The sequence below is a fragment of the Rhinolophus sinicus genome, chromosome 13 (genome assembly GCF_057876585.1).
Source record: "Rhinolophus sinicus isolate RSI-liver-muscle chromosome 13, RSI-T2T, whole genome shotgun sequence".
Classification (NCBI taxonomy): domain Eukaryota; kingdom Metazoa; phylum Chordata; class Mammalia; order Chiroptera; family Rhinolophidae; genus Rhinolophus; species Rhinolophus sinicus.
Genome location: NC_142513.1, coordinates 23908442 through 23934868, shown reverse-complemented (window position 1 = coordinate 23934868; position 26427 = coordinate 23908442). Strand labels below are relative to the sequence as shown.

Sequence of the window (26427 nt, the reverse complement as noted above, 5' to 3'; positions counted from 1 at the left end):
GACCCCGCTGCCTGGGCTCGGGGACGTGCGCGCCGTGGGGCGCGCACGCAGGGCGGGGCGTGCGGGGGCGCGCGCGTGCGCAGGCGTCGCGCTGAGGGACGAAGCAGAGCCGCGGAATCGCCGCCAGGTCCGGTCTTGGTCCACGCCGCCCGTCGCGCCGCCCGCCCGCCCGCCCCGCGTCCGCCGCCGCTGCCGCCATGGGAGTGCAGGTGGAGACCATCTCCCCCGGAGACGGTGAGTAGGCGCGCCCGGCGGTCCCGAAGGCCCCGCCGCCGGGAGCATCCGCTCACCGCACCCGTCTGTCTGTCTCTTCAGGGCGCACCTTCCCGAAGCGCGGCCAGACCTGCGTGGTGCACTATACGGGTGAGTCGGCGGGCCCGCGGGGTGGGGGCCCCAACCCGGGGGCGGCCTGGGGGCAAAGGCCCGGGGAGTGGTGGCAGCGAGGCCCGCGTGGCCCGAGGCTGAGGCCTGGGCGGTGGCAGCGCCCCCGAGGGGGCAGCCTCGGGCCTGCGGTCCCCGAGACTGTCTGAGCCGGCGCTTGTGAGCGCTGATTGCGTGCCGGGTGTTATCTCACCCTTCACAAGGGATTCTGTGCCTCAGATGCTCCCCTTATTCCCACTGCACAGATGGGGAAACTGAGGCTTGGGGAGGCGAAGTCGCTTGTCCAAGGTCACACGCTCAAGAATGGGCAGAACCCGGCCAGCGACCATCAGAAAGGATTTGTGCCATTTCTCTGTCCCGGTTGACACCCTTCCCCCCTTCCGGCCCGGCCCTCCCTTCGATGGAGATAAGAAGGGCGAGGTACTTCCCAGTCTGCGCGCTGCCCCTTCCCCCCTCCGGGAAGTCGGGCTTTGTCCCTCTGCCGCGGGTGGAGAAACTTCCCAGTCCCTAGGTCATTGCTTGGGCTCAGCCTGGCCTTGGAGGAACTAGATCTGCGTGGGCTTTTTCCTCTTTTTACTTTTCAGCCACTTACACACCCAAGCCTCAGTGGCAATGATGGCCCAGGCTGACGAAATATGTAATTTAGTCCTGCAACCCTTCTAGGAGTAGAGACTTTCTCATCCCCATTTTAAAGATAAGGAAACTGAGGCCAGTTAGGGTAACAAACAGTAATGTAAGCCAAAGGAAATTGTAGACTTTCAGCCAGAATTCAGACATCATAGTCTGGTGCCTGTGAGACCTTGTTTTACTCCATGCCCTTACAAGGTCTTCCTGTGTTGTATTGGGGAGGGGGTGGGGAGACTAAGCTGGCGCGACTCCCTGGCTGGAGGCTGGAGGTGGGGGTGGTGGTGATTGGTGTAGCCACAATTGCTGATATGAATAATTTTCCCTCCCTCTCCTCTTTCCCCTTTCTCCACCTTCCCACCCTTTCTCTGTTCCTCCTCCTCCTGGGTAGTAGGCTGTAGGAAGTTCTTTCTGAGGGAGCTGCTCAGGGATAAGCTCTACCCTTCTATGCCCTGCTCTTCTCTCCCAGATCATGGGGGTGTGTAGGGGGGACTCTGTTGAGGGAAATGACTTTCATTAAGAAGGGAAAAAAGGCATCTACCATTCCCTTTTCATGTGCCCTTTTATTTTTCTGGCTCTGTTATTTCTTTGGCCCTTCTCCATGGGTAGAAATGGGGGCAAGAGGTGGAGGGAGTTAAGGACTAGAACCTTTAAAAAGGCTACAAAAGGAGAAGGTATTGAAATCCATCTTTGTAGGGAACAGTCTCATGCCCGTGAACGAAAAGGGAAAGTGGTTTTTGACATTTGAAATGACTGTCTTTTTAAACCGTGGTCAGCACCTGAGCCTAGGGGGTCTAGTGGAGGAAAGCTCGTCGGTTGGGTGGTGTTTGATCAGTGGGATGAGAAGAGTAATCGTTTCCTTTTGCAGCGCTGGGGTGAGTGGGCAGTTCAGTCACTTCCCACAGCCAACTGCAGACTGGGACTCAGGCGAGGAGGTGACCCCACTTCCAGGTCTGTGCCCCTCGTCCTTGGCTTATCCACTTCTGGTGCTGATGGCAGGACTGGGACATCAGCATGTAGGCAGAACTCCACTTCACTGTGCCTCTTGGTGAAATGTCCCCACACAGCATGTCTGGAGCCTTTCTCTGCGAGAACAGATGGCCCTGGGACCCAGAGCACCATCAGGGCGCCCTGTGCCTCTTCTCCAAGTCTGTGTTTTCTTTGCGTGTGGCACCCACACACACGTTCCCAGAACAGCAGCAGGACCCTGGCATCCATTTGGACAAAAGCTTTCTTTTTAATTTCATTTTTGATAAGCCCTACAATGACGCCTTAGTGAGATGTCAGCCTTTGCCTCCTGCTCACAGAATAGGCTGTTCTTAGGTGGCGGCTTTGTTCCTGTGGGTCTTTGCCACCAGCCTCCAAGGAGGAACCTGTTTGAGACCTGTGGGGGCGTGAGAGGAATGGGTAAGGCACTTTGAGATTTCATCTGTAGCAGTTAAGGCTTTTAAGCAACCTGGAACAGAATCCATTTGAGAGAACATGATTGGGGGCGGGGGAAGCGAAAGGATCTTAAGATTCAAAGGTCTTCAAAGGCAGGAAGCCCACTGGGCCTTAAGAACGGAGAAGAAATTCTCATGATGCTCCTACTTTTCATGTCTGCTTTTCTCTAGCTGGCTGCCTCAGTAGTTTCCTATTACAGATTGCTGTTTTTTCTGTTTCTCCCAGGTGGATGGTAGAAGTCCCCTGTGTGCCCACCCACCTTCCTCCAAACCCCTCCTCCATGCCCAGTTTCTCTGTCTCCTTTTGGGTGTCTAGCTCAGATTGCTTGGCTGTGTGACTCCACCGATTACAGTTTCTAGGAGGGAGAGTCTGATTGACCCAGGTTCTGGGAAGGTGAACACTCTTGATCTAGTACGCTCTGGCCAGGCGTTCACTACTGCTCATTTGGGAACAGTGGAAGGCAGGTACTTGCCAAAATCCCCCCTCAGCCACCTGAGGTATGCATAGCATAGACTTTTCCCGCAGGGATGTTTTAAATGTTACTGGTGGCTGCCCGTAGTAGCCCTGATGCTACCCTCTGGTGCCTTCTGTGTGGCCTCCAGCAGAGTACAGCATGAGCATGGCCTCAAAGAAAGGCCTGCGTCACCTCTTTGTGGTACCAAAAGGGAAAATGAAAACTTGACTGTCGCCAGCCAAGTACCTCCTAGCAGCATGACAGGCATTGAGGTAGGAGGAAGGAGGTGGAAAGGTAACCTGCCAGATATGTGCCTGGAGGACCAAGTGCATTCTCACGGCTCCCTCGCCTATGGTAGCTTCTGCATCTCCGTCATGGAGCTTGTCCTGACAGCGAGGCTTACATCCCTTTTACTCACGTCAGCAGCCACGTGCCTGCCATTGTCAGAGCAACCTCAAGTGGATGGAAGGAATTCTTTTTTTTTTAAAGCTTTTTATTGGGGAAGGGGAACAGGACTTGATTGGGGAACAGTGTGCACTTCCAGGCCTTTGTTCCAAGTCAAGTTGTTGTCCTTTCAGTCTTAGTTGTGGAGGGTGCCGTTCAGCTTCAAGTTGTTGTCCTTTCAGTCTTAGTTGCAGGGGGCGCAGCTCAGCTTCAGGTCCAGTTGCCCTTTCTAGTTGCAGGGGGCACAGCGCACCATCCCTTGCGGGAGTCGAACCGGCGACCTTGTGGTTGAAAGGACGCGCTCCAACCAACTGAGCCATCTGGGAGCTCTGCGGCAGCTCAGCTCAAGGTGCCGTGTTCAATCTTAGTTGCAGGGAGCGTTGCCCACCATCCCTTGCGGGACTCGAGGAATTGAACTGGCAACCTTGTGGTTGAGAGCCCACTGGCCCATGTGGGAATCGAACCGGCAGCCTTCGGAGTTAGGAGCATGGAGCTCTAACCGCCTGAGCCACCGGGCCGGCCCCAGGAATTTTCTTTTTAATCTCTTAAATAGTAATTGACATCTTCTCCTTGAGATCAGGTTTGTCAGTAGCCTGGCTTCTGACTTGAGAAAAACCAAGGGTGGTCCCTCAGCACCCCCGTCTCCTCAAAAGATCCACTTGGGCAGCTGAACAAGCTCCCAGGGCAGGTGTGACCACTTGCCTGCAGCCTCCCTGCCCCCCACGCCTCTAGCCCCTTGCTTTTCTTTAGCCTCTGTCTCCTCTCCTTTCCGTTTTATTCCGTCCACTCCTCCGCTGGTGTTTCTCGGCTGATGAGCTGATGTCTGGAGGAAGGCTTACTCCCAGCAGAGACTCCGCAGATGGCTTTTCCCCTGTGCCGTCTTCACATAGACAGGCTGTAACTATTTGGGCTGGGCTGTGACAGGACCCTTCCTTCCTACAGCAGATGTTTATTGAGCAACAGCAACAAGTCAGGCACTAGGGACATGGCCAGTGAACTAAATAGACAAAGCCCTGATCTGGTGGGGCTTACCTCCGGTGACAAGACTAATAATAGCATGAGGTGGTGAGAAGCACTGTGGGGAGATGAAAGCAGGGTGAGGGTGTCGGCGGGCGGCGCTGGCTTCAATAAGGGCAGTTGAAAAAGGCCTCTGCCAAAATGACATTTCAGTATTTACCCAAAGGAAGTTGGGGAGTGAGGGACATGGCTGTCTAGAGGAAGAGAATTCCAGGCAGGAGAAGAGCTAGTGGAGAGGCTCTGAGGCTGGAGCTTGGTGTGTTACAGGCACAGCAAGGAAACCGGTGAGGGGGAAGTGGCAGGAGATAACGTGATGGTGGAGCCGTGCAGGTTGTTGCATAGGATCATTGGCTTCCTCTCTGAATAAGGTGGGATCATTGGAGGGTCACGGGCTGGCTTGGGTTTTAACAGGCCCTCTCTTCTGGCTACTTTGTGGGCCTTGAGCTGTTGGGGCCAGGGGCAGAAACAGGGCTCGGGTAATACCTTAGGTGTGTAGAGTGTGCCATCCTGGGCAGATGGCAGAGATGGTGCCAGGTGGACATGAGCGCCAAAGATGTGGGTCCTTTGCTTGGTTCACATCTTGCCTCTGCCATGTAGCATATTGAGAGCTTGGCAAATTGTGCACTTTTCTTAGCTTCCATGTGCCGTCTGTAAAATGGGAGTGATGACGGCTGCTGTGAGGAGTGGCTGGGGCGAGTGCATTCTGGGAGGGGCAGCAGCGGCGTGATGCTGTTACTGCACATGCTGTCGGTAAGGCCTTGTGTCCCAGGCACTGCCCCGTCCTTCATCCACCCGGCGCCTCTTGTGTCTAAAGAGGGAGAAAGGCAGCGCCCTGGTCTCAGCACTGCAGCTCCTGGAGTGGCCCAATTGTACGTGCAGTTGAGGGTCAGTGGAGGTGGATGGGCTGAGACCTCACCCTCCTTTCATTGTACAGATGGAGAGATGGGCACCTACACAAAAGAGATGAACCTGAGTCTGGATTCATCTTAACCCAGGCCTGCATGTTGCCTACAGAGTATATTGGTTAAGAAAGGCACAGCCATTCTCTTCAATTTGAGGACCAGGGGAGGTTTTTACTGTTTGTTGTTGTTTCTTGTGGGTATGAGAGGGGCACAGTTGGGCTGTGCCAGCTTGGCTGTGTGAACAAGTTACGGTGTCATTCCTTTTTCTCCTCAAGTTTCCTTAACATCATGGAATTTGAACATTTTGAAAATAGATCTTGTTATGGAAACATTATTTCCTTTCCTCTGGAGTTGCGATCACCGAAATACAGATCCCGCCGGTGCCGTTCTCTTCCACAGGTGAGGGCAGAAGGCTCGCTGGTCTTAAGTGAACCAGAGGCCACACAGCATTCTCGTGTATATGTGCGACTCTTGTTGTGACGTTTTCAGAAATAGAGAAAAATCAAAGTAGAATAATAAATATCCATGTGCTCACCACCTAGAGTCCACGATGGTTGACATTTTATCATATTGGCCATTTCTACCTTACAGAATATACTATATGTTTTGGGGGTTTTGTTTTGTTTTTTGCTGAACCATTAGAGTTACAGACATCATGACACTACCTGTAAATACTTGAGCATACTCTTAAGAATGAGAATATTCTCTTTATCCTTCTACTGGTCACATCTAAGAAAATTGAAAATGATTCAGTATTATCTAAAACCAAATTCATATTGAAATTATCACAGTTGTCTTCAAAGTGTTTTTTTGTAACTTTTGTTTTTAAAACCAGAATTCAGTTGAGGTTTATTTATTGTGGTTGGGTATTATATCTGTAGTATCAATCTAGAGGAATCCTCACATTGATTTTTCAGTAGTTAAAAACTGATTTTTGTGAAGTGTTATTAATGTGTTCATTATATCTGTAAACTGGAGAATCATTTGTCTGCCTTCAGATTTTCTCTAAAAATAGTATTGTCACCTGCTGTTTCCTATGGAAAAGACCGGGGGTATTTTGGATAACTTAATGCGTCTACTGTCCAGTTCTCCCTTTGGTGCTCATGGCAGTGTTTGCTTGTTTTTATTTTTATATTTCCTCTCCTGGTTTTTTACCTACTGAGGAACTGAACTGAGTCCTTGCTTTCCTTCCTTTATCCCCCTTTAACTTGGACCAGATCAGTTCTCACAGTTCAGAAAGTAGGAGGACAGGGAGAGAGCGGGAGAAAGCCTCAGCTCCCGGGTGCTGCTCTGCTCTCGTTGCCTTTACTCTTTCCCTCCCAGGAGCTCAGGCCACCCTGGCCTGCATTCAGTTCCTCACACACACCAAGCTCCCCCCCGCCCCCCGGAAGGTCTCTGTTCGTATTAGGCTTAGGTGCCACCCCTCTGCCCCCACTCCACATCACAAGACAGGCTGCTATCACAGCTTCAATGACACCTTGTCACTGGGTCGCTCCTGACGCATGGCTCCAGTGGTTCTTCACACATGTACACACACACCTGATTCTCTAACACGGCAACCGTCCATTTCCTCCTTAGCCTTCCTCACAGTCAGGCTGCGTGTGGTTGTGTCTAGTCTTTCGCCAGGAGGCCAGAGCCGCACTGGTGGTGGTCTCCAGGGTCTCTCCCCATCGGTGCCTGGCATGGAGTAGGTACCCAGTGACTGAATGAGTGGTTAGATGTTCCTGTTTCCTTTAGGTTAGAATCAGAAAGAATATTTACAACATTTTGGACTTTGCCCAATCCCTAGGATTAATGAAAGTGGGACCACTCCTTCCTCTCACACCCACTGCACACAGGTCAGCACACCAAACCCTTTCCTCAGTCAGTCGATAAACGTGTTAGGAGCTGGGAGAAGAAGCCTCAGCCTTCCCTCGAGGGCTTACCTGGGAGGGAGGGCCTTCCCTTGCGCTTAGGTTACAGGGGAAGTGCCTTGAGCAGCCCACCCCTGGGGCTAGAAGTGCCACGTGGTTTTGGATGTGTCTGGCTCAGGCGAGAGGAAAAGTCTAGTCAGGTGTGTGCAAAAGCCTGGATGGAATGGGGGGAAGGTGCCTTTGGTTTTTCTACAAGTACTTACGAGGTGTGATCAGAAAATACGGTGAATGTTTACATTTTTGAGGGGGAGTAATAGCAATGTGTCTTTTACTGTAATTTTAAAAATTTAAACATTCACCGTATTTTTTGATCACACATCGTATTGACCATCTCGCATATACAAGGCACTGTTCTTGGTACCAAGAATATCGAAGAAAAAGACACATTTATACTGTAATGGGAAAGACAGAACACATATGATTAATAAGCAGAAATATATTGTACATTAGCCAGGAAGCACTTAAGGAGGGGACAGGAGAAAGTTGAGATTTTAGACCCGTGAGGGCCTCAATGAGAAAGGGACATTTGAACAAAGACCTGAAGGAGGAGGTAAGGGAGTAATCCGTGTGCCTATCTGGGTAAGAGCATTTTAGGCAGAGGGAACAGCAAAGACGCCCTGCAGTGAGAGTATCCCTGGTGTGTATACAGAACAGGGAAACAATGTTCTTGGAGTAGAGAAGTCAGATGAAGTCAGATGGCGCTATGGCATGGCAGCTCTAACGCTTTGTAGGCGAGGTCGTATTTTCGGGGAAACATGTGTTAACACATTGTTTGTGGGAAACGAGTAAACTCGTCATATCGCCTCTAGTTGGAACCGGCAAAATTTTGCAAAGTAAATAAATAGAGACCTCTTTTTAAACTAAAACACTGAAAGTTTCATAGAAAAATATCAAATAGATCGAAAGATATGAATATTTTACGGAAAGTCTAATTTTGGCGAGAAAATGTCAAAAAAGCCCCGCGTTATGACGCGATTTGGCGGGAAAATGCCCGCTTACAAAGTGTTAAGGACTTCAGCTTCTATTCTGAGGTGAGATGGGAGCCATGGGAGTGTTTTGAGCAGAGAAGTAATAGGGTCTGACTTGTATTTTAAAACAATGTTCCTCTGGCTGTTGAGTCAAGTTTAAACTGTAGGAGAGGAAGGGCAGAAGCAGGGCGGCCAGGGAGGGAATTACTGTAATAATCTGGAGCCTGGCACCAGAGCTCATGCCTTGAACCACTGTGCCCTACAGCCTCCTGCCTCTGTGTTTTCTGGAAAACGGAAAAAAGAAAAGAAAGCTAAGGACTATGCATATTTTTACTATTTCCAGACAGCCACTGTTGAACTGTGTTTCCTTCTGTAGACCCTGCCCTCTCCCCCATGAGACATAATGTGGCAGTCCTCTTATTTGCATTGTGATAAAGTGGGAAATGGAAAGGCTTGCCCAGAAGGACGTGCACTCTGGTTTGTATTCTGGGATCATTTGTGTTCTTCCCCTCATGGGCCCTCCTTTGAAAATACACTTTGGTCATAGAATCTAAAGGGATTTTAGCCAAAGGTTAGAAGCATTTCCAGATGGGAAATATTCTTGCACTCAGTTTATGTAATAGAGAGGAAGAAGCTGGTTTTTTCTTTGGGTAGGCATTCAATCTTTGATCATACCACGTGTCAGTTCTTAGAACTCCAATCCAGGAAGGTTGCCCTGTGAATCAACCACCAAGGCCGGGAAATGGGACAAAGACGTGAGTTTTGAGTTAATACCTTAGTTACCTCGGTGTGTAGACTCTCTTCACCCGTCATGGTTGGGACAAGTGGATAGTTGATATGTTAATCATAAAAGTAACATGGCGTCTGTACATATTTTATTTCAAATCGAAACATAAATCATTGACTAAAGGGCCATGTCTTTCTTTGAGGATGGCCCTTTGGTAGAGTTTCCCATCAAGGTTCTTGCAAAACCTAATTCTGGCTTTTGAAGTAGAGCCAGGACTCTTTTGAAGTAGATCAAGGACTGTTGTGAGGTCATCTAAATGCCAACCCTTTCTAGATTTTTAAGATTTCCTTCTCCAAACATACATTAGTCTCATCCACACACAGTTATTCACCAGCAATATTTTTTGGTGACTTGCTTTTATTGAGTCTTTCCCAGCAGTCATTTAGGACCACTGTTTCTCTATTCACAGTCATATCATTTATTTGCATGCTATTTAATTATGTGATGAATACTCAGTAAGTAAAACTGACATAAGTAGATTTGGGAATAAACATAGCTCACTGACCCTTGGGAAGCATAAAACTACATGGGAAAGGAGGAGTGAGAGTAAGCGAGAGACTGGGGCATGAAGGAGCTTTCACCAGGCTGGTGCTGTACAGGCTGTAGTTCTTTTAAGTGTCTCTGCCAAGGCAGTTAAGTGAAAGGTGTGTGAGAGAGCTGCTGCTTGTGAGAAGAAGAAGGGAGGGAAATCGCTAAGCCTAAGTCACTGCCCATTTACACCTAGGATAGTACATCCACTTGGGAATGTTCCAAGTGGCTTCAGATGCACATCTGCAGGAAAATTGGCAACTTTTGAATTTGGATTTCCTACCACCATTCAAACATTGCACTTTGTACTTAGGAAACTACCTGTTGAGTTGTAAGTAGAAAGCTTTTCTCCCTACCCCAGCTGTAAATGGGAAGAACTTTCTTTGGTTTTGAAAGTTTAGGGCTTGAGATGATGTGTTTTGTTGTCATTGTTTGACTTAGGTGTGAGGTTTTTGTTTGTTGTTTTTGTGTTTTTTCAAATCTTAAAACTTTCCATATTTTGGACCCTGTAAAATGCTGCCTGTGAAAACCACCTGCAAAGATCCGTCAGCAGCTAAAAACCACATTGTGAGTCATGAGCTGTATCTACAAGTGCTAAAGCCCTAACTCCACAGGTGCCTTCTTCAGTCATCTTCCCTTACCCGGTTGAGGGCATATGACAACTCTGCCTTCCATGAAACAGAATGTTCTGGAATTGGCTCCATTTCTGTTAGACTGTTAGCGAAATAACAACCCCGTGGTCCTCTTGAATCTCCAAGTCTCGGCCTTGGGTCTTGACCACTGCTTCTGTGACTTGGGCCACTTTGCTCAGCATCTGTGGCTTCCTTCTGCGCGAGACACTCACACAGATGAGCAGCAGGAAGGAGCAGCCTGCCAATGGGCACATGAACTCAAGGCGTCCCCACGCCTGTCTTTTTTTTTTTAAGCCCTCCTGCTCCCTCTCCAAGGATTTGAGTCTGGTTCTTCCCCACAAGAACCGCTAAACATTTTGGGAGGAGACCCAAGCAAAGGTGATAGCAACTGCCTTGCAGCCAGAAGCTGCTTTGATAGTCCCTCATGCAACTGTAGCTTTCACTCTTTTCATGGTCTTGTGCTTTTAACTGGAGACCCCCAAACTTTCACAGTGTTCTCACTGATTAGCATTTTAAAGGTGTGAAAAGTAAAAAGTTCCATTCTGGGATTACCCCGCAGCTTCTTCCTGCCATATAGGGAAGAAGTCTAAATATGGAAGCCTTGTGCTTGTCCTGCCCTGCTGGTTCTTAAAAACCGTGCAAGTGAAGCAAATCTGAAAGTGCTCTTGAGTGCCAGCGTTGTGAGTTGCCAGGGTTTGAGCTGAGTGCCACAGGGACACAGAACTCTGAGTCCAGATCTGTGACCTTGAGACAGTTCTTGAAATCGGGAATGTGGAACTATCCCAGGCAGATTCTGGGTCATGAGGTATATAGGTTTGTGTGTAGTCAGAAGTGAAATCGGTTAGTTCTGCCAATAGGTCACGCTGGTGATGATTTTTGCTTAGAGTGGCCTTTGGAGCTTACAGAGTGTCAGCTGTCATGTCTGAATTGTAACCTCAGTTGCCTTTGCTCAGCAGAGCGTGCTTTCTCTAGGAAATCACGGCCTTAACTTGGCAGGTGGTTGCACTGTTAAAGGGCTCCAGTCCTGCCACAGAGACGGCCAGAGTTAAAATGAGAGCAGCCGCTGAGGCTTGCTGCCTGCTTCACCTGCTCCTTACCCAGAAGAGGAAGCGCCTTGCCATCCACTGCCAGGTTGGATGTAGGAGGTGAACATACATAGAATTTTAGTAAATCTCACTTTTTCACTTCTTTTTTTAAAAAAAAGTTTTACAGAGGCATAACTGACGTCCAATAAACTGTTCATATCTAATGTGTACAATTTCATAAGTTTTGATGTGTTTCTTTGTTACCCTTTGAAACCTCCCCCATTTCCCATCTCCAACAACCACTGATATGCTTTTGTCTGTAGATTAGTTTGCATTTTCTAAAGCTTTATATAGATGGAATTATACAGTATATGCTTTTTTGTAAATGTTTTCAATTACATCAGTCTATATTATATTAGTTTCAGGTGTCAGTAGGTACTCTTTCTGCCTGATTTTCACTTGGCATGATTATTTTGAGATTATTTTGTTATTCCATGTGTCAGTAGTTCATTCCTATTTATTACTGAATAATTTTCTATTGTATGATATATTTGTTTATCCATTCACCAGTTGGCAGATATCTGTGTTGTTCCAGTTTTGGGCTATTTATTACAAGTAAGTCTGCTATTAATGTTTGTATGTAAGTCTTTTGGTATGGACACAGGCTGTCATTTCTCTTGGATAAATATCCAGGAGTAGAATGGCTGGGTCATATGGGAGGTGTATGTATAATTTAAACTGCCAAGCTATTTTCCGAAGCGGTTATTCCATTGTATATTTCAACCATCAATGTATGACAATTCCAGTTCCTCCAGTTCCTTGCCAATACATATTATGATCAGTCTTCCTACTTGTACTCATTCTAATCGGCAGTAGTCATGTCTCATAGTGGTATTACTTTGTATTTTTTAATGACTAATAATGTTGAGCATCTTTTCATGTGTTTACTTGCCATCTGTGTATCTTTTTCAGTGAAGTATCTGTTCAAATTTTTTGCCCTTTTTTAATTGAGTTGTTTTCTTATTGTTGAATTTTGAGAGCTCTTTATATATTCTGGTCACAAGTCCTTTGTCAGATATATGCTTTGCAAAGATTTTCTCCCAGTCTGTGGCTTGACTTTGCATTCTCTTAAAAGCATCTTTTAAAGTGTGCAAGTTTTTTAATTTTGATGAAGTTCAATTTATCCTTTTATGGGTTAGGCTTTTTGGCTTTATATTTTAAGAAACCTATCTAAGACGTAGTCACAAAATTATTTTCCTATGTTTTCTTCTAGAAGTTTTACAGGTTTCTTGTTTGCCTTCAGGCCTATTATCCATCTTGAGTTGATACTGATTTGATATGAAATATATAGATCCAAGTTTTTACTTTTTTCCTCTTTCACAGAATTTACTTTACACCTGTTATACCAAACATCTTACACCCTGACACATAAACTCCCTAATAAGATAAAGCAAAGACAAAAGTGCTTATCTTCTGAGAAACAAGATACACCATCACTTATAGTCTTCAAACATTATTGCACTTTAACTTTCATAATTTGACAACGCACACATGAAACAATCTGCAGACAACTAGTTTTAACAGCCAGAACACTTTTAAGCAGACATGACTGTCCTTGTCCTAAATCGTTTATTAGGTAAGAATTTTACAACCATTACTTATACTAGCGGTGACGGTGGAGCTTGGAGAGTATCGCGCCTTCTCCAAGCTGCACGGCGCAAACCACCGATGGTATGGTGGAACTTGTGGCCCTTTCCAAGGCCACAGCTCTTGCGGCCCGAGGATGTCGGCCTTCGCATCACCCTGCGCTTGGGGACTGGTTTGGTGATCCACTGGGTGTCAGGATTCCGTCTGACAGCTTTATGGAATGGATCAATGACGATAAGCTCACACAATTTGTACGTGGGATCTTCACCAACCCAGTAAGAATTCAGGACTCTCACAGCCCCACAGTGGCGTCCAGCTTGCTCCTGGGCAGCAGACTGAAGGCTTCCAGCAAACTTCAGCTGGTTAACACCGTGATGGACAGGCTTGACGTAGGTTCCACTCTGAGGAACCCGGCGTCTGTGCCCACCACGGCACACATGAATCCGATATGTGACATAACCTAGTTTGGCCTTTCATCTCATCCTATGCACTTTATTGGGCTGGGGGAAGGGGGCCGAGGGGGCTGTGGAGCTCAGAGAGCTGGCAGTACTGCAAGCAGTGCACCCTGAGAAGAAAGCCCATTACATCGACTGCTTCTTCCTCCATAGCTCCTGGATGTACTTGTAAGCGCCCATCTTGGCTTACCTGATGGCTGCGGACAGGTGGGAAAGAAAGAACCTTTCTCCCCACAAGTTTTTGTCTGTGGATATCCAATCGTTCCAGCCCAGTGCATTTTTCATCTTGGGCATTATAGTTCTCACCTCTGGAAGTTTGATTTGCATCTTCCTGTCCTTACTAATTCTAACATTGTGCCAGTCCTGGGTTGGTTTCCATGGATTGATCAGTTTCCTCATTTGGGACATGTTCCCCTGTTTCTGCGTGCTTGGTAATCTTTGGATGCTAGACATTGTGAATTTCACCTTTTGGGGTGCTGGATAGTTTTATTCCTGTAAGTCATCCTGGGCTTTGTACTGGGAAGTGCTTAAGTTACTTGGAAATAGTTTGATCGTCTGGGTCTTGCGTTTATGATTTGTTAGTTGGATGTGGAGCAGTGCTCAGTGTCAGGCTAGTTACTCCCCACTAGGTTTGGAAGGTGAGCTCTTCCTGGGTAGCCTGCCAGTGCCTCGTGAACCGTGCCCTTCTCCTGTCTTTCTAGTGGGAACAGGCACTGATCCTTCCGAACCTTTTGGGGGGTTATTTTCCTGGCCTTGAGTGGTTTCCTTATACACGTGTATTGATTAGTACTCTGCTGAATGCTTAAGGGGACCCTCTGCAAACCTCTGGGGAATCCCTCAATAACTCCTCTCCCTGGTACGTGTCCTGTGGACTCAAGCTGCCTTGAGCTCCATGCCAGTACCCTGTCTCTGGAAACTCCCAGGGATGTAAGCCGGGGCAGTCAGGGCTCGCCTTGTTAGTTTCCCATCCCTGAGGGGTCACTGTCCTTCATTGCAGTGTCCAGTGTCTTAAGAACCATTGTTTAAGCCATTATCTGGCTGGTTCCTCTCCCTTTGTGTGTGTGCGTGGGGGGGTTGTTTTGTTTTTTATTTGTTTGGGATTTTTTGTTTTGGGTTATTTAGGTGGGAGAGTAAACCTAATCCTGTTCCTCCATCTTGGCCCAAACTGTGACCTGTTTTGATGTCATAGCTTCTCTTACATTCTGCATTCAGCACGGACCAGCCTAATTCCCGCTCCAGAAAACACTGTATGCGCAGTCGTTCCTGCTTCATGGACACTGTTTCGCCTCCTGCATCAGCTCCTCCCCCGGTCTGACAGCTTACAGCCATACATTCAGTGGTCTGTTCTCCCCGCTGGGGGAGGCCCTCCTTCTAGCACCCCTGTGCCCTACAGCCTGTGCCAGCCGTGTGATATCCTGCTCAGCTCTGGAGATATTGTTAACCTTTTGGACTTAGATTATAGGAAATCCCCTCCTCAGGCCTAAGGGACTCCGCCATTACCAACACCAGCACCCAGCCCTTCCTGTGATGAAGATTTCTCCTAGAAAGTAGGTGAGATTGACGGTCGGTAACTGGCCTGAAGTTCTGGAGCAAGGCTCATGTCCTCTTCCCAGGGACAGTAGTTCATCTGAAATAGGGGAGGAGAACAAGGTCCTTGGCAAAGCTGCTTAAAGCCCCTCTACTCAGAAATTCTACTTGTTGGCATTTACGGTTATTTAAAATAAGAAGAGGCATCACCCCTCAATGTCCCAGGAGCGCTTCAGAGAGCTGAGGTTAGACAGACATCTCCCAGACCCACAGCCTCTTCACTGAAGAGCATCTGCTTCTCCAGGGCTGCTCAGCAGCGGGTAGAGGCTGGGCCACACCTTGTGCTCCCAGCTGGTTACCAGTCAGGCACTGAAGCATCTCACCTGCAGGCAAAGTGGGATGGATGCGTGTAACATCTGGAGGTTGCTTGGCAATGCATTGGGTCAGGAATAAAAGCAAGTTTAAGGAATATGTCTCAAGACCCTGTGGTTTTCATTGCACTTAAATGCTATCTTGCCCTGGTTGGGGACATGTTCAAATTTGGCAAGAAATAGGATAATTCTTTTGTAGGTATACTGTATTTTTAAAACTGAGTTGCAACCCATTAGTGTATCATGAAATAAAGTTAGGGGTCACAGTCAGCACTCTTTTTATTGCTTCTTTTTTATTATTTTTTTAATTGGGGAATATTGGGGAACAGTGTGTTTCTCCAGGGCCCATCAGCTCCAAGTCGTTGTCCTTCAATCTAGTTGTGGAGGGTGCAGCTCAGCTCCAAGTCCAGTCGCCGTTTTCAATCTTTAGTTGCAGGAGGCGCAGCCCACCATCCCATGTGGGAATTGAACCTGCAACCTTGTTGTTGAGAGCTCACGCTCTAATCAACTGAGCCATCCCGCCACCCCTCAGAATACTTTTAAAAAGTGAGAATTGTGTCCCATAGAGTAACTACTTCATGTAAACGTTGTTTTGTTTATGTACATGTATGTATGTGCTGGGTCCTGATGTCACACGCTGGTCTGTCATCACAGTCAGTGATAGCTCTTTGTGGCGTGGCTTGTTGAGTTCCATTTCTCTTAGTCCTCATGGCAACACTACAGTCAGTGAGGTAAATGTCCAGTAAAGATTTCCTTCATACCAGTTGGGTTACAAGTAACTGGAAACCTGACTTAAGGCAAAGCAGACTTTTAATCACCTTAGAACACAAGTCTTGGAGGTGGTTTGGGGCTGGTTCAGACCGATGGGATGGCTAGTCTGTGCTGCTCCTGACCTTTTCGTGCTTACCAGGTAGGTGGCTGCCATGGCTCCAGACATCACATCCTCACACGACAGCATGCAACAGGAAGGGAGGGCAGGAGCTTTCTTCCTGAGTGTGTTTTTCTTTTTAACCAGTGAGTCAGGTCTTTCCTGCAAGATTCCAGTAGACTTCACAGTTGGTCTCAGTGCCCAAACTGGCCCACATGCCCACCCAGCATCAACCCCGGTATAGGAGAAAGGCTCAGATTGACTCCAGTTCATCTGTCGGGCCAGGCTTTTGCTGCTCCTGGAAAGTTGATACTTGGTTAGGAAGGGGGGTGGGAGTACCGAGTCTGGACTTTCCAAGGTCTAGAATGCGGCACAGACTGGGTTCCTGGGGCCCCTCTGGGCAGGTTTTTCTCCATGGGTTTTGTGCAGCTAGTCAGGGCTCAGGAGCCAGGGTCCACTCTCTCATCCTTGGCCCTTCCCTAGAAGGGTTCTTCATCTAGTGACTTATCCATCATGGCTGCTCAGAAAGCCCCAGGACTCGACTCCAGGTCTGCTCTGAAGAGCGCATACCAGGAAGAGGCTATATCTGGGCGTCAGTCTCCTTTGTAGCTCACAGCCCCCATTGGGCTAAATAAAGCCCTTTGCTCGAGCCAGACCCCACTGCCCACTGGCTCTGACCTTAAGCGGGTCACTGAGCCTGGGAGTTGGTGCCCTTATTTCTGTTACAAGCAGTCTCGGGGGTGGATGGAAAGGCTCCCTGCCTGGCCAAGAAAGGATCTGAGAATCCTAGCTGTTCATTGCCTGCTCTCACCCTTCACGCTGAGTTCAGTTGGATTGGATTCAGTGTATGAAGTAAAGCTCAAAATGGGGCAAAGGGGATGTGTGTCTGCAGTGAGTATGTGGAGCGTGGAAACCTGCTCTCCCAGTTACTCACTTACAGAAAACTGTTCAAGTCCTGCCACCTGCCATTTCTTTAATCAAGTCGTGATTGGTTCTGGTAAAGCCGTGCTTCGTGTGCATCCCAGCTGGCTAGTTCTGGTACCAGTTCCTGGCTCTGCCCTGACTCGGTGCGGGTGGACCTCCATTCTCCTGTCCCTCAGTCCTTAGCTCCTAGCTCCAGGCAGTGTGACAGCCTCTCTGTCCTCAGGACATCTCCCGTCCTGCTCTGTTAGGATAGCACTTCCGTCCCCATTTCCTATTTTGTCAAAGTACAGCTAGTCTGGTGGCTGTGATAAAGCTCTCAATTGATCTCTGCTTCCTCATCCCACTTACAAATGGTGACATTTTTTAGATTGGGATTTTCCTCCTCTAAAAAATACAAACAGCAGAATTCTGTATTTTGCTGTGTCTTGAGTGGTACTTAGAACCATGGGGGGTGCCCACTCTCAGACTCTAAGGGAGGCAGCTTCGTGTTAATGATGTGGCAATACCTGGCTGACCCTTCCAGTCTGGGATTGCAGGGCGCCAGTTTTCAGAACCTGAGTCACAGACAGCTCTCACGTTGGCTGACACTGACTTCCTGAGAAACCGGTGTGATGTTCTTTCTGGACCAGAAGTTGCAGATGTCTGTTCCTCTTTGCTCGTGGCACTCGCCCTCTGGAATTCCCCCTTTTAGTAGCGAGTGCCATCGTGGTTGTCTGGCTTCTGGGAAACTGGGATAGTAGAATGAACATGGTTCAAGTCTAGCATTACTAGTTCAGCAAGTTACTTCACTTCATTCTGCCTCAGTACCTTCATCTGTGAAATGGGGACAGTGTCGTGGGGAGGATTAAAAACGTTTATGCGTGGAAGGTGCCTCGCCCATTCCCTGCCCCCAGAACTGCTTCCAGAATGGCCAACTGGAGTTGTTAGCTGTTCACTGAAAGAGGTTTTCTGTGTCTTTTCCCACGCCACTTCTCTGATTCTCTGACACCAGCTGGTATCCTATAATTCAGTTCAGTTCTGACACTACCCACATTTCTGTAAAAGGTGACAGGTGAATCGAGGAAGGAATATTGTTTCTTTTACTGTCTGTGACTTTCAGCCATTATGTGCACCTGAGGGGCCTACAGTTATTCTTAGTCTGGGAGGAAATCTTCAGGGTGTTGGAAATTCACGCCAGGAGTGTGTACACTTCCCCGTCCTCCAGACCGAGGGAGATCGCTCCTGCCTCTGGTGGTCCGCGTGCCGCTCCGAGTCGGGAAGAGCATCCACAAGCCCGGGCAGAGTGTCCACCTCAGCTCCGTAGGGGCCCGCTGAGGACACAGGACACCCTCCCTGGACGCTGCAGTTTCTCCTCAGCCCGGGGCCCCCTGCCAGGCCCTTCAGGGCTGGCATCTGGGATTTGCACTCTGCTGCTGGCTTCTGACTTGCCTCGTGTCATTACTCCTTGTTGCTCATGTTACAACTGCCCTTTTTCACAGGGATGCTTGAAGATGGAAAGAAATTTGATTCCTCCCGGGACAGAAACAAGCCCTTTAAGTTTATGCTAGGCAAGCAGGAAGTGATCCGAGGCTGGGAAGAAGGGGTTGCCCAGGTATGCTCTCATTTGTTTGTTTTGTTTCTTAGTGTCTGCCTTTTAAACTATGTTTATGGGTAGGACATTCATATGGTTCAAAAATCAAAAAAGGTACAAGTGAAAAATTTCACTCCCACCCCACCTGCAAGTAATTCCTGTTATGAGTGTGTCTTGTGGAGTTTCTTTAAGCACACGAGTATATAAAACATAGCGCCTGTCTTCTTTTCTTTTACTTTTAGACGTATGCACACATTGTTCTGCGCTTTGCTTTTCCACTTAATCTGTCTCTGACACTTTATGTACCAGGACAAAATGCAAGAAGCTCTCTTACAGCTGCATTTTGTTTCCGTCAGTGGCGGACTCCTGTTTATGTGACCAGTACCCAATGGGGGCCATTTCGGTTGTTTCTAGTATTTTGCTCTTGTAAACAGTGCTACAGTGACTAATCTTGCGTGGACTTTATTTTACACTTGTGCAAGTGTTGCCACAGGCAGATTCTCGGTAGTGAAGTGAGTGGCTCGGTGGTTGTGTGCAGTCTTTGGCATGTTGCCAAGCGGCCATCTGTAGCGACTACACTGAGCTGCCACCAGCGGGCTCGAAGGCTCCTGTCTCCTCCCAGTCCCGTCAGTACAGTGGGTTGTGAAACTTTGGGCTTCAGGACACTGTATTGAGTAAAATGTTGTCTGGGTGTAGTTGTGACTTGTATTTGTCTTATTGACCATGTTGTGTCAGACCAGTTGTGTCAGACCACTTCTGAGAGGTCATATTCATGGAGAAAGTCATTTTGTTTGTCTTGAATCTGTTTCTTCACCTCTCCCCACCCCATTTGTGTAAACAGCTTTTGTTCTGCCAACACTATGAAATTCCCAGTAGACAATAGGGGACCCAGGGTTGCCAAATTTCAGTTGAATTCTGTCCTTCCATGGAGCCCAGGAATTTTTTTCTTGGCACTGACCAGGTAAAGGGATGTTTACAGTGGCCCGAGACCCAGGGGGCTTTATATTATAATGAGGCCGTGCATGATGGGTAATTAGTCTATTTCCCTCTCACCAACGATGATTGGAGATTTAACCAAAGTGGAGAGAGAGATTTCTGTCTTTCTTTTTTTCCGGAGTAGACATTGCTCTACTTCCTCTATAAAATATCCCTGAATTATCTCCAAATAAATTGCTTAACTCTCAGAAACATTGAGCCATCCCCCTCCCAGGTGTCTAGATATCTGTCCCTGCAGGGCAGAGGGTTGGCAGTACAAGGACACGGTCTTTGTGGTTTACTTCCCTTTGGAAACCTCGCCAACCATACCTTTCTGTCTCATCCTGTCTCCCACCCCCTGCGTCTGGCCAGCTCTTGAGTCTGTAGCCCATCCCCCATCTCTCGTGCCAACCATTGTCTGCACCACAGCTCATCTTCTGTTGCTGTTCCAGCACTGGAACAATCATTGTGTGTTCCAGGAGCCATGAACTGCCCCTGAGATCATGTTGTCAGCCTATTTCACATCCCAGGCTTGGCACAAAGCATGGCAGGGTGTTGGGGAGATGCCCAGTCTCCCCCTGGACCCAGTGTGCTTTGGGGTCAATCACAGCTCTGTCGCTTGAGAAATCTGGGTGGTCTGAGAGCGACGTGGGGCATCTTCTTTTAAACTCCTCCACAGAACACGTCTTCAAGCACAGGAAGAAGGGGGTTGTTTCGTGCCCCTTCCCGGTTTCTCCTGATATTGGTATTCTGGTTTTACATGTTTACAGGTGTGCAGTCCTGCTTCAAGTACTGTTTCAGAGCTTGCCTTCTTCATCTACTGATGTACTTGGGGCTTCTTTTACATTTAAGGCCACTAGATTCTTTCTAGTGGCTAATCCGTGGTGTAGATGTGCCTTTGACATACTCCCCTCGTAATGGGCATTTGGGTTGTTAGCAGAAGATTCTGGAAGTGGAATTGCTGGGTAAAAGGATGGGATCATTTTGAGTTTTGTTGTATTAAGCCCTATGCTTTTAACTGTCCTTACTTAACCACCTTGGTCCAGGATGTCCCTGTTCCTGAAGGGAGCTATGGGAAGTGAGACTTCTGAGTTGCATTAGAAACTTCATTGCAGCCCTCTGCTTCCGCCCTGGTCACCGTGTCTTGGGCTGGGTCAGAGAGCCTCGAGTGCACAGGTGGAGACTTAAAAGATAGGCTGAAGAATGGAGATACGGCAGAGAATGTGCTCGCTCTTCAGAAAATAGACATTTAAACTTAGTTTGTATTTGTTTAGAAAATGGAAAACATACAAATATATATTTTAACTTTTATTTATTTTAAGTGTGTTTTTCCAGGACCCATCAGCTCCAAGTCAAATCGTTTCCATCTAGTTGTGGGGGGCGCAGCTCACAGAAACCCATGTGGGGATCAAACTGGCAACCTTGTTGTTAAAGAGCACGGTGCTCTAACCAACTGAGCTAACCAGTCGCCCCCAAATATATTTTTTAAAGTGAAAATTTTCCCTCTACCCTGGCCACTATACTCAAGCCTCTGCATAGAAAAACACTGGCTTATATAGGCAGGTACAAATACAGAAATAGTGTCTTCTTTTTCACACAAGTGGTGGCATAGTGTACATGCTGCTTTGTACCTCTGAAAAAAAAGCATAGTCTTTTTACTTTTTCTATATTTCTGAACTATGAGTATAAATATAGAAAGTACAGAAAAGCAGACTACCCCCAAATGTTACCCGGTGTGTGTGCATGCGTATGTGTGTGTGTGTAGCAGAGTTTTGATTAAAATACTCCTTTTTTAAGTGCGTAGATGCCACGTCACATGTCCTTTGACAGACAGGCCACTTGAAGGGTTAGGTGGTGACCCTTCTGGATAGAGTCAGGTCAGAAACACCTGGGCAGGGGGCCTGACCGTTTTGGGAATTGAGGGGTTTTCATTTACCCCTGGGCCGCTGGGAACCAGATGCAGGGTTTGTCCAGTCTGGCTGCCAGCCTCCACGTCCTGCATAGGGCAGGGGGCTACCTGGCGCCCAGGCAGCTGCACAGACACTGGAAGGTCTTAGTCACACCGTCCTGGCCAAGGGACACCCAGGTAAACAGCTCTGCTTCTGAGGGAGACAGTTGGGGAGTGTGTCCAGCTGATTCTTTCTTCCTTGTTTTTTTCGCAGATGAGTGTGGGTCAGAGAGCCAAACTGACTATCTCCCCAGACTATGCCTATGGCGCCACTGGGCACCCAGGCATCATCCCACCAAATGCCACTCTCGTCTTTGACGTGGAGCTTCTAAAACTGGAATGACAGGAATGGCTTGGCCTCCTCCCTGAGCTCCCTGTTCTTGGGTAAGGAACTTAATGCTGAGGGGCCTTTAGCTACCTTTGCTCTTCCTGTGTTAGGCCCAGTGTATGGTGGGCAACAGGGAGAACCACAAATGCCCTGGGTTTTCTTATCCCTACATTCTGCCTCTATCGGGTATCCTTGCAGTTATCAGTGTACACCTTGAATGTAAAAGTCAGTCACTTTATGGAAAGGGATGGCATGTGTTCTGGAATATACTAAAACGGGATGGGGCAGCTTATGGTAGCCGTTTAAATGAAGTATTTTTATATGTAGCTTATACCCTAAAACTCAGTTGTAAAGTGGAAACATAGGCCACATTCGTAGTGCCAACATTTTAGTTCTTTAGAGCTAAGACTGTTGATGACTTTGCTTACCCGTTCCTAGTCTGTGCACCTCCCTGACCCATAGCTTGTGGTCACTGCCTGTTAAATGATAGGAGAGGCATTACCACCTGGGCCACCTGCCTCAGGGAGCGAGCCCAGGACAGTTGAGGCCATCAGGCCAGCTTGTTACCAGGGGGTTGAAACACGAGACCAGCGGGTATCTGAAGTGTAGAGGGTGCTCTCAGACAGTCCTGGGCCAGGGGGCGTCTTAGGGACCTGACTCGGCCTTCCTGTGCAACAGGTGAGGAAACTGAGGCCCAGGAGAAAGGCCTTACTCAAGGTCACATCCAGGCAGTGGCAAAGGAGGACCAGAAGCCCTTTCCTGCTGTCCTGCCCTGGACTTGTTTTTCTCCCATTGCCCTCATATCTAGGAAACCAAACTCAGTGTCCTAATGGCACATGACTTTTCGTATGGGTGTTCAAATCATAAAGCACATGAACGTTGTCATCTTCTATCCAGTTGGCCCAGACCTCTACCTTTGCTTCCGTCCTTCCCCTGGGACCAGAGGAAAGAAGATGACAGTGTTCATGTGTTTTATGATTTGAACACCCACAAGAAAAGTCATGTGCCATTAGGACACTGAGTTTGGTTTCCTAGAAATGAGGGCCACAGCCAGGGGCTGAGTGAGAATGCTTTTGTTTGAAAGCTGCAACAAGTGGCTACCAGCCTGTTTGTGACGGTGTAACCTGGTCCTGTTGTGGACTTCTTTAAGGAGGAGGGCTCGTTTTTATTATTAGCTGTTTTTCTTTCTTAGTGGTTTGAGTTCTGCACACCTGGATCATGCAGTCCTGGTCAGGTTTAAGGACTCTGGCTCCTCCACCTGTCATTCCTACCAGGAAAGAGCCTCTGACATTTTGCACAGCCTCCCTCTGCCCAAAGGTCTACACCTACTCCAGACCCTCTTTGCTGCTCTTTGAGAGCTGAGTCCTTGGAACATAAATGTACTTGAGGGAGCCTTGGCGTTATCCTGATTTGGGAACAGACTTTCTGTAAATCTGGTAGGATGGAGGGTGGGGCAGGAGAGAGGGATGAAGGGCTGCGAGTCACCCTGGCCTAGGCCTCCCCGTGCACTGCCAAAGAACAGAACAGCTTCTTGGAAAGGTCTTGAAGGAAAGCCCAAGGACAAACCCAGAAAGTTATAGATTTGAGTGAATGAATGAAGACAGCAGACATTTTTAACATGGGGAATATCAGCCCAGGGCTTTGCACAGGAAAATCACCTGGGAAGCTTGTGAGACTTCCCTGAAGGCCAGGCCACACCTGGACGGAGCACTGCTCTCCTGCTGTCCTTAGCAAGCAGGTAAATTTAACCTTAGGTTTAAGGAAAAAAAAACAACCAATTGAAGCAGGAGGGAGCTTGCTCACCTTGGAATCCAGCCCGAGCCCAGCTGGCTCTCCCCAGTTGGAGCAGAAGGGTCCAAGTGAGACCTCGCAGCTATTGGGGAAGGGACTTGGTGCGGTGGCCAGCCTTGTGGCTGTCCCCATTGCACACAAAGAGCTCTGAGTTACTGGAACTCACAGATTTTCTATCCCCAACAGATGTGCCATGGAGGGATCTGGCGCCCCCAGACGCGCACACGCGAATCTGTACGGAGCTTTTCCTGATGTTCCACTACACTCTTTGTATAAACATCTACCCCGACTGAATGTGTTCTGTCCTCCAGCTTTGCTCTTCCCCTTTCTCCTCGTATGTGTGTTGACCTAAACTATATGCCATAAACCTCAAGTTACTCATTTTATTTTGTTTTCGTTTTGGGGTGAAGATTCAGTTTCAGTCTTTTGGATCTAGGTTCCCAATTAAGTATTAGTCAAGTATTAACAGCACAAGTAAAGGGTTAACTTTAGACTAGGAATTGGTGTGGGGGGGATGCAAGAATCTTTATTTTATTTTATTTTTTTGGATTAAATTTTTATCTATTATATATTAAACATTCTTGCTGCTGCGCTGCAAAGCCATAGCAGATTTGAGGCGCTGTTGAGGGCCGAATTATTCTCCAAGTTGAGAAATGTCCTTGGGTTGAATTAAGAGCCCTACCCAAAACTGAAGTGGGGAGGGGGAGAGCCCTCGCCTCCACTGCCCCATCGCACTCTCCCCTGAAACCCTCTGCCTTTTAAAAGCAAATCGTTTTCACTGCACCGCTGAACACTACAGCTCTCTGTCCCGGGCCAGCAGGGACCGCTGCCGCCTTCGTGGCCTGGCTCAGCCCACCCCATCCTGTGGTTTTTCTAATGGATAGTCAGGACTTTTATAATCTCATAGCTATCCAGGCTCCACTTCCTAAATTTTCAGAACTTGAATTGAAAGTTTCAATTGCAGGTGCTGTTTGTAGCCACTTAACTCCCAATGAAAGCCCAGCCATCATGACCAATCCTTGAGTGTTGTCCTAAGAAAACGATGCTGGTCATCACAGCTTCAGCATCTCCTGCTTTTTGATGCTCAGCTCCCCCTGCTCATCTCAAAGTTTCCTGGCTTTTCCTTCGCCCCTCTCACTCCTTTGCTGTCCTGTGTAGTGATTTGGTGAGAGGAATTATTGCTGCCTACTGCCACCCCACCCTCCGCACTACATATGAGTTTCAAGTTTTATTATTGCAATAAAAGTGCTTTACGCTGGCTTTTCTCAGCTCTGTGTGATGGTGGTTACTTTCAGGTGCCTCCCCTGCCATTTGGTGCAGGGGGGATGGGGTTGGAAATGTGACAGTGGGGGGTGTAGCGGCAGACGTGTGTCTTGGCAGAAGAACTGCAGCAGGGTCCCCCTTTCCTGTTGGCCTCCCTGGGCGGCGGGAGGCAGCAGGTTTGCATCTTCACCGGTGCAGGGAACTACCGGGAGGTCAGGCTGGGGTTGGCAGGAGGCATCTCCTCACCTGTCCTCAAATGTTTATTAACTACGTGTTCTGAGGAGAGCACTGTGCTAGGTTCTCTGCGTTACCAAGAAATGGGAGGTGTAACCAACTCTCAAGAAATGAGCTATGACCAATTGGAGATGTGCTACCAGCGAATTGATAGTTACCAAGGGAAGATGTGGTTTTAAACTGGTGCTCCTCAGTGATGCTGGGTGTGGAGGTCCTGGGTGGTTGCAATACCTTCCTGGCCCCTGTTCTGCATATGCTGGTGACACCCCCTCCTTCCTCATCACAGAGAATCCCCAAAATGCCCCCATACCTTCATAGGCTTTCCAAAATTGCCCTGGTTAAGAACCTTAGATTTTTAAGATTTTATTGGGGAAGGGGAACAGGACTTTATTGGGGAACAGTGTGTACTTCCAAGACTTTTTCCAAGTCAAGTTGTTGTCCTTTCAGTCTTAGTTGTGGAGGGTGCAGCTCAGCTCCAGGTCCAGTTGCCGTTGTTAGTTGCAGGGGGTGCAGCCCACCATCCCTTGGTGGGAGTCAAGGAGTCCAACCGGCAACCTTGTGGTTGAGAGCCCACTGGCCCATGTGGAAATCGAACCGGTAGCCTTCGGAGTTAGGAGGACGGAGCTCTAACTGCCTGAGCCACCAGGCCGGCCCCTCCAAAATTCTTTTAGAAAGACTGTCAACAGAGGATTCTTACAGTGAGCACCCATATACCTACCTATCACCTAGCTTCTAGTATAAAACATGTTACTGTATCTGTTTATCACATACTTATCCATCCTTTTATATCACATTTCAAAATAAGCGGCAGACATCACTACAGTTCCTCCTAAATACACATCATTAGAATTCCGTATTTGTTTACATTTTTCTACCTAAAACCCTATCAAGATAGAATGTAGCCGTCTGCTCAAAGTGTTCTTATGTCCTTTCTCCCAGTCAGTCCCCACCCACCCCAGAGGAGGCAGTTGTTTTCATTTTTGCTACCATAGTGTTGCCTGTTACAGAATTTAAATGGGGTCCTCCATTATGTCCTCTTACGCTCAGAGCTTAGTGTGGCACCTTCACTCGGATGCGTACATAGGGAAGCTGGTAGTTGTTCAGAGAAGTCCTATGGGTCGGGAACAGGAGTCTGACAGGTAGAACCGAGGGGCCCAAAGATGCCCACATTCTCATTCCTATAGCCTGAGAAGTGTTACCTTACATGGATGGCAAAAGGGAATTTGCAGAAGCATTACGTCAAGGACCCTGAGGTGATGAGATTATCATGGATTATGTGGGTGGCTCCGTTGTGATCACCAGCTCCTTACGTGAATCAGAGATGTAAGTACAGAAACATCCGAAGATGTCATGCTGCTGCTTTGAACATGGAAGAAGAGGCTGAGCCAAGGAATGCCGGTGGCCTCTA

The 26427-nt window shown here is 48.1% G+C and overlaps 1 protein-coding gene and 1 pseudogene across 1 annotated transcript; one reads left to right on the top strand and one right to left on the bottom strand.

Moving 5' to 3' along the window:
* Nucleotides 1–78: 78 nt before the first annotated feature.
* Nucleotides 79–24790, top strand: FKBP1A (FKBP prolyl isomerase 1A). Its single transcript, XM_019755192.3, has 5 exons — nt 79–234; nt 316–363; nt 18389–18501; nt 21618–21787; nt 23709–24790. Exons 1-4 carry the CDS (start codon nt 198–200, stop codon nt 21744–21746), a joined length of 327 nt encoding a protein of 108 aa, XP_019610751.1. The 5' UTR covers nt 79–197; the 3' UTR covers nt 21747–21787; nt 23709–24790.
* On the bottom strand, nt 12653–13520 carry LOC109460109 (large ribosomal subunit protein eL15 pseudogene; annotated as a pseudogene).
* Nucleotides 24791–26427: the final 1637 nt, after the last annotated feature.

Coding starts and splice junctions, on each gene's coding strand:
- FKBP1A (XM_019755192.3), top strand. CDS start 198: ATGGGAGTGCAGGTGGAGACCATCTCCCCCGGAGACG. Junction 235..315: donor GACCATCTCCCCCGGAGACG/GTGAGTAGGCGC, acceptor CTGTCTCTTCAG/GGCGCACCTTCCCGAAGCGC. Junction 364..18,388: donor CTGCGTGGTGCACTATACGG/GTGAGTCGGCGG, acceptor CCTTTTTCACAG/GGATGCTTGAAGATGGAAAG.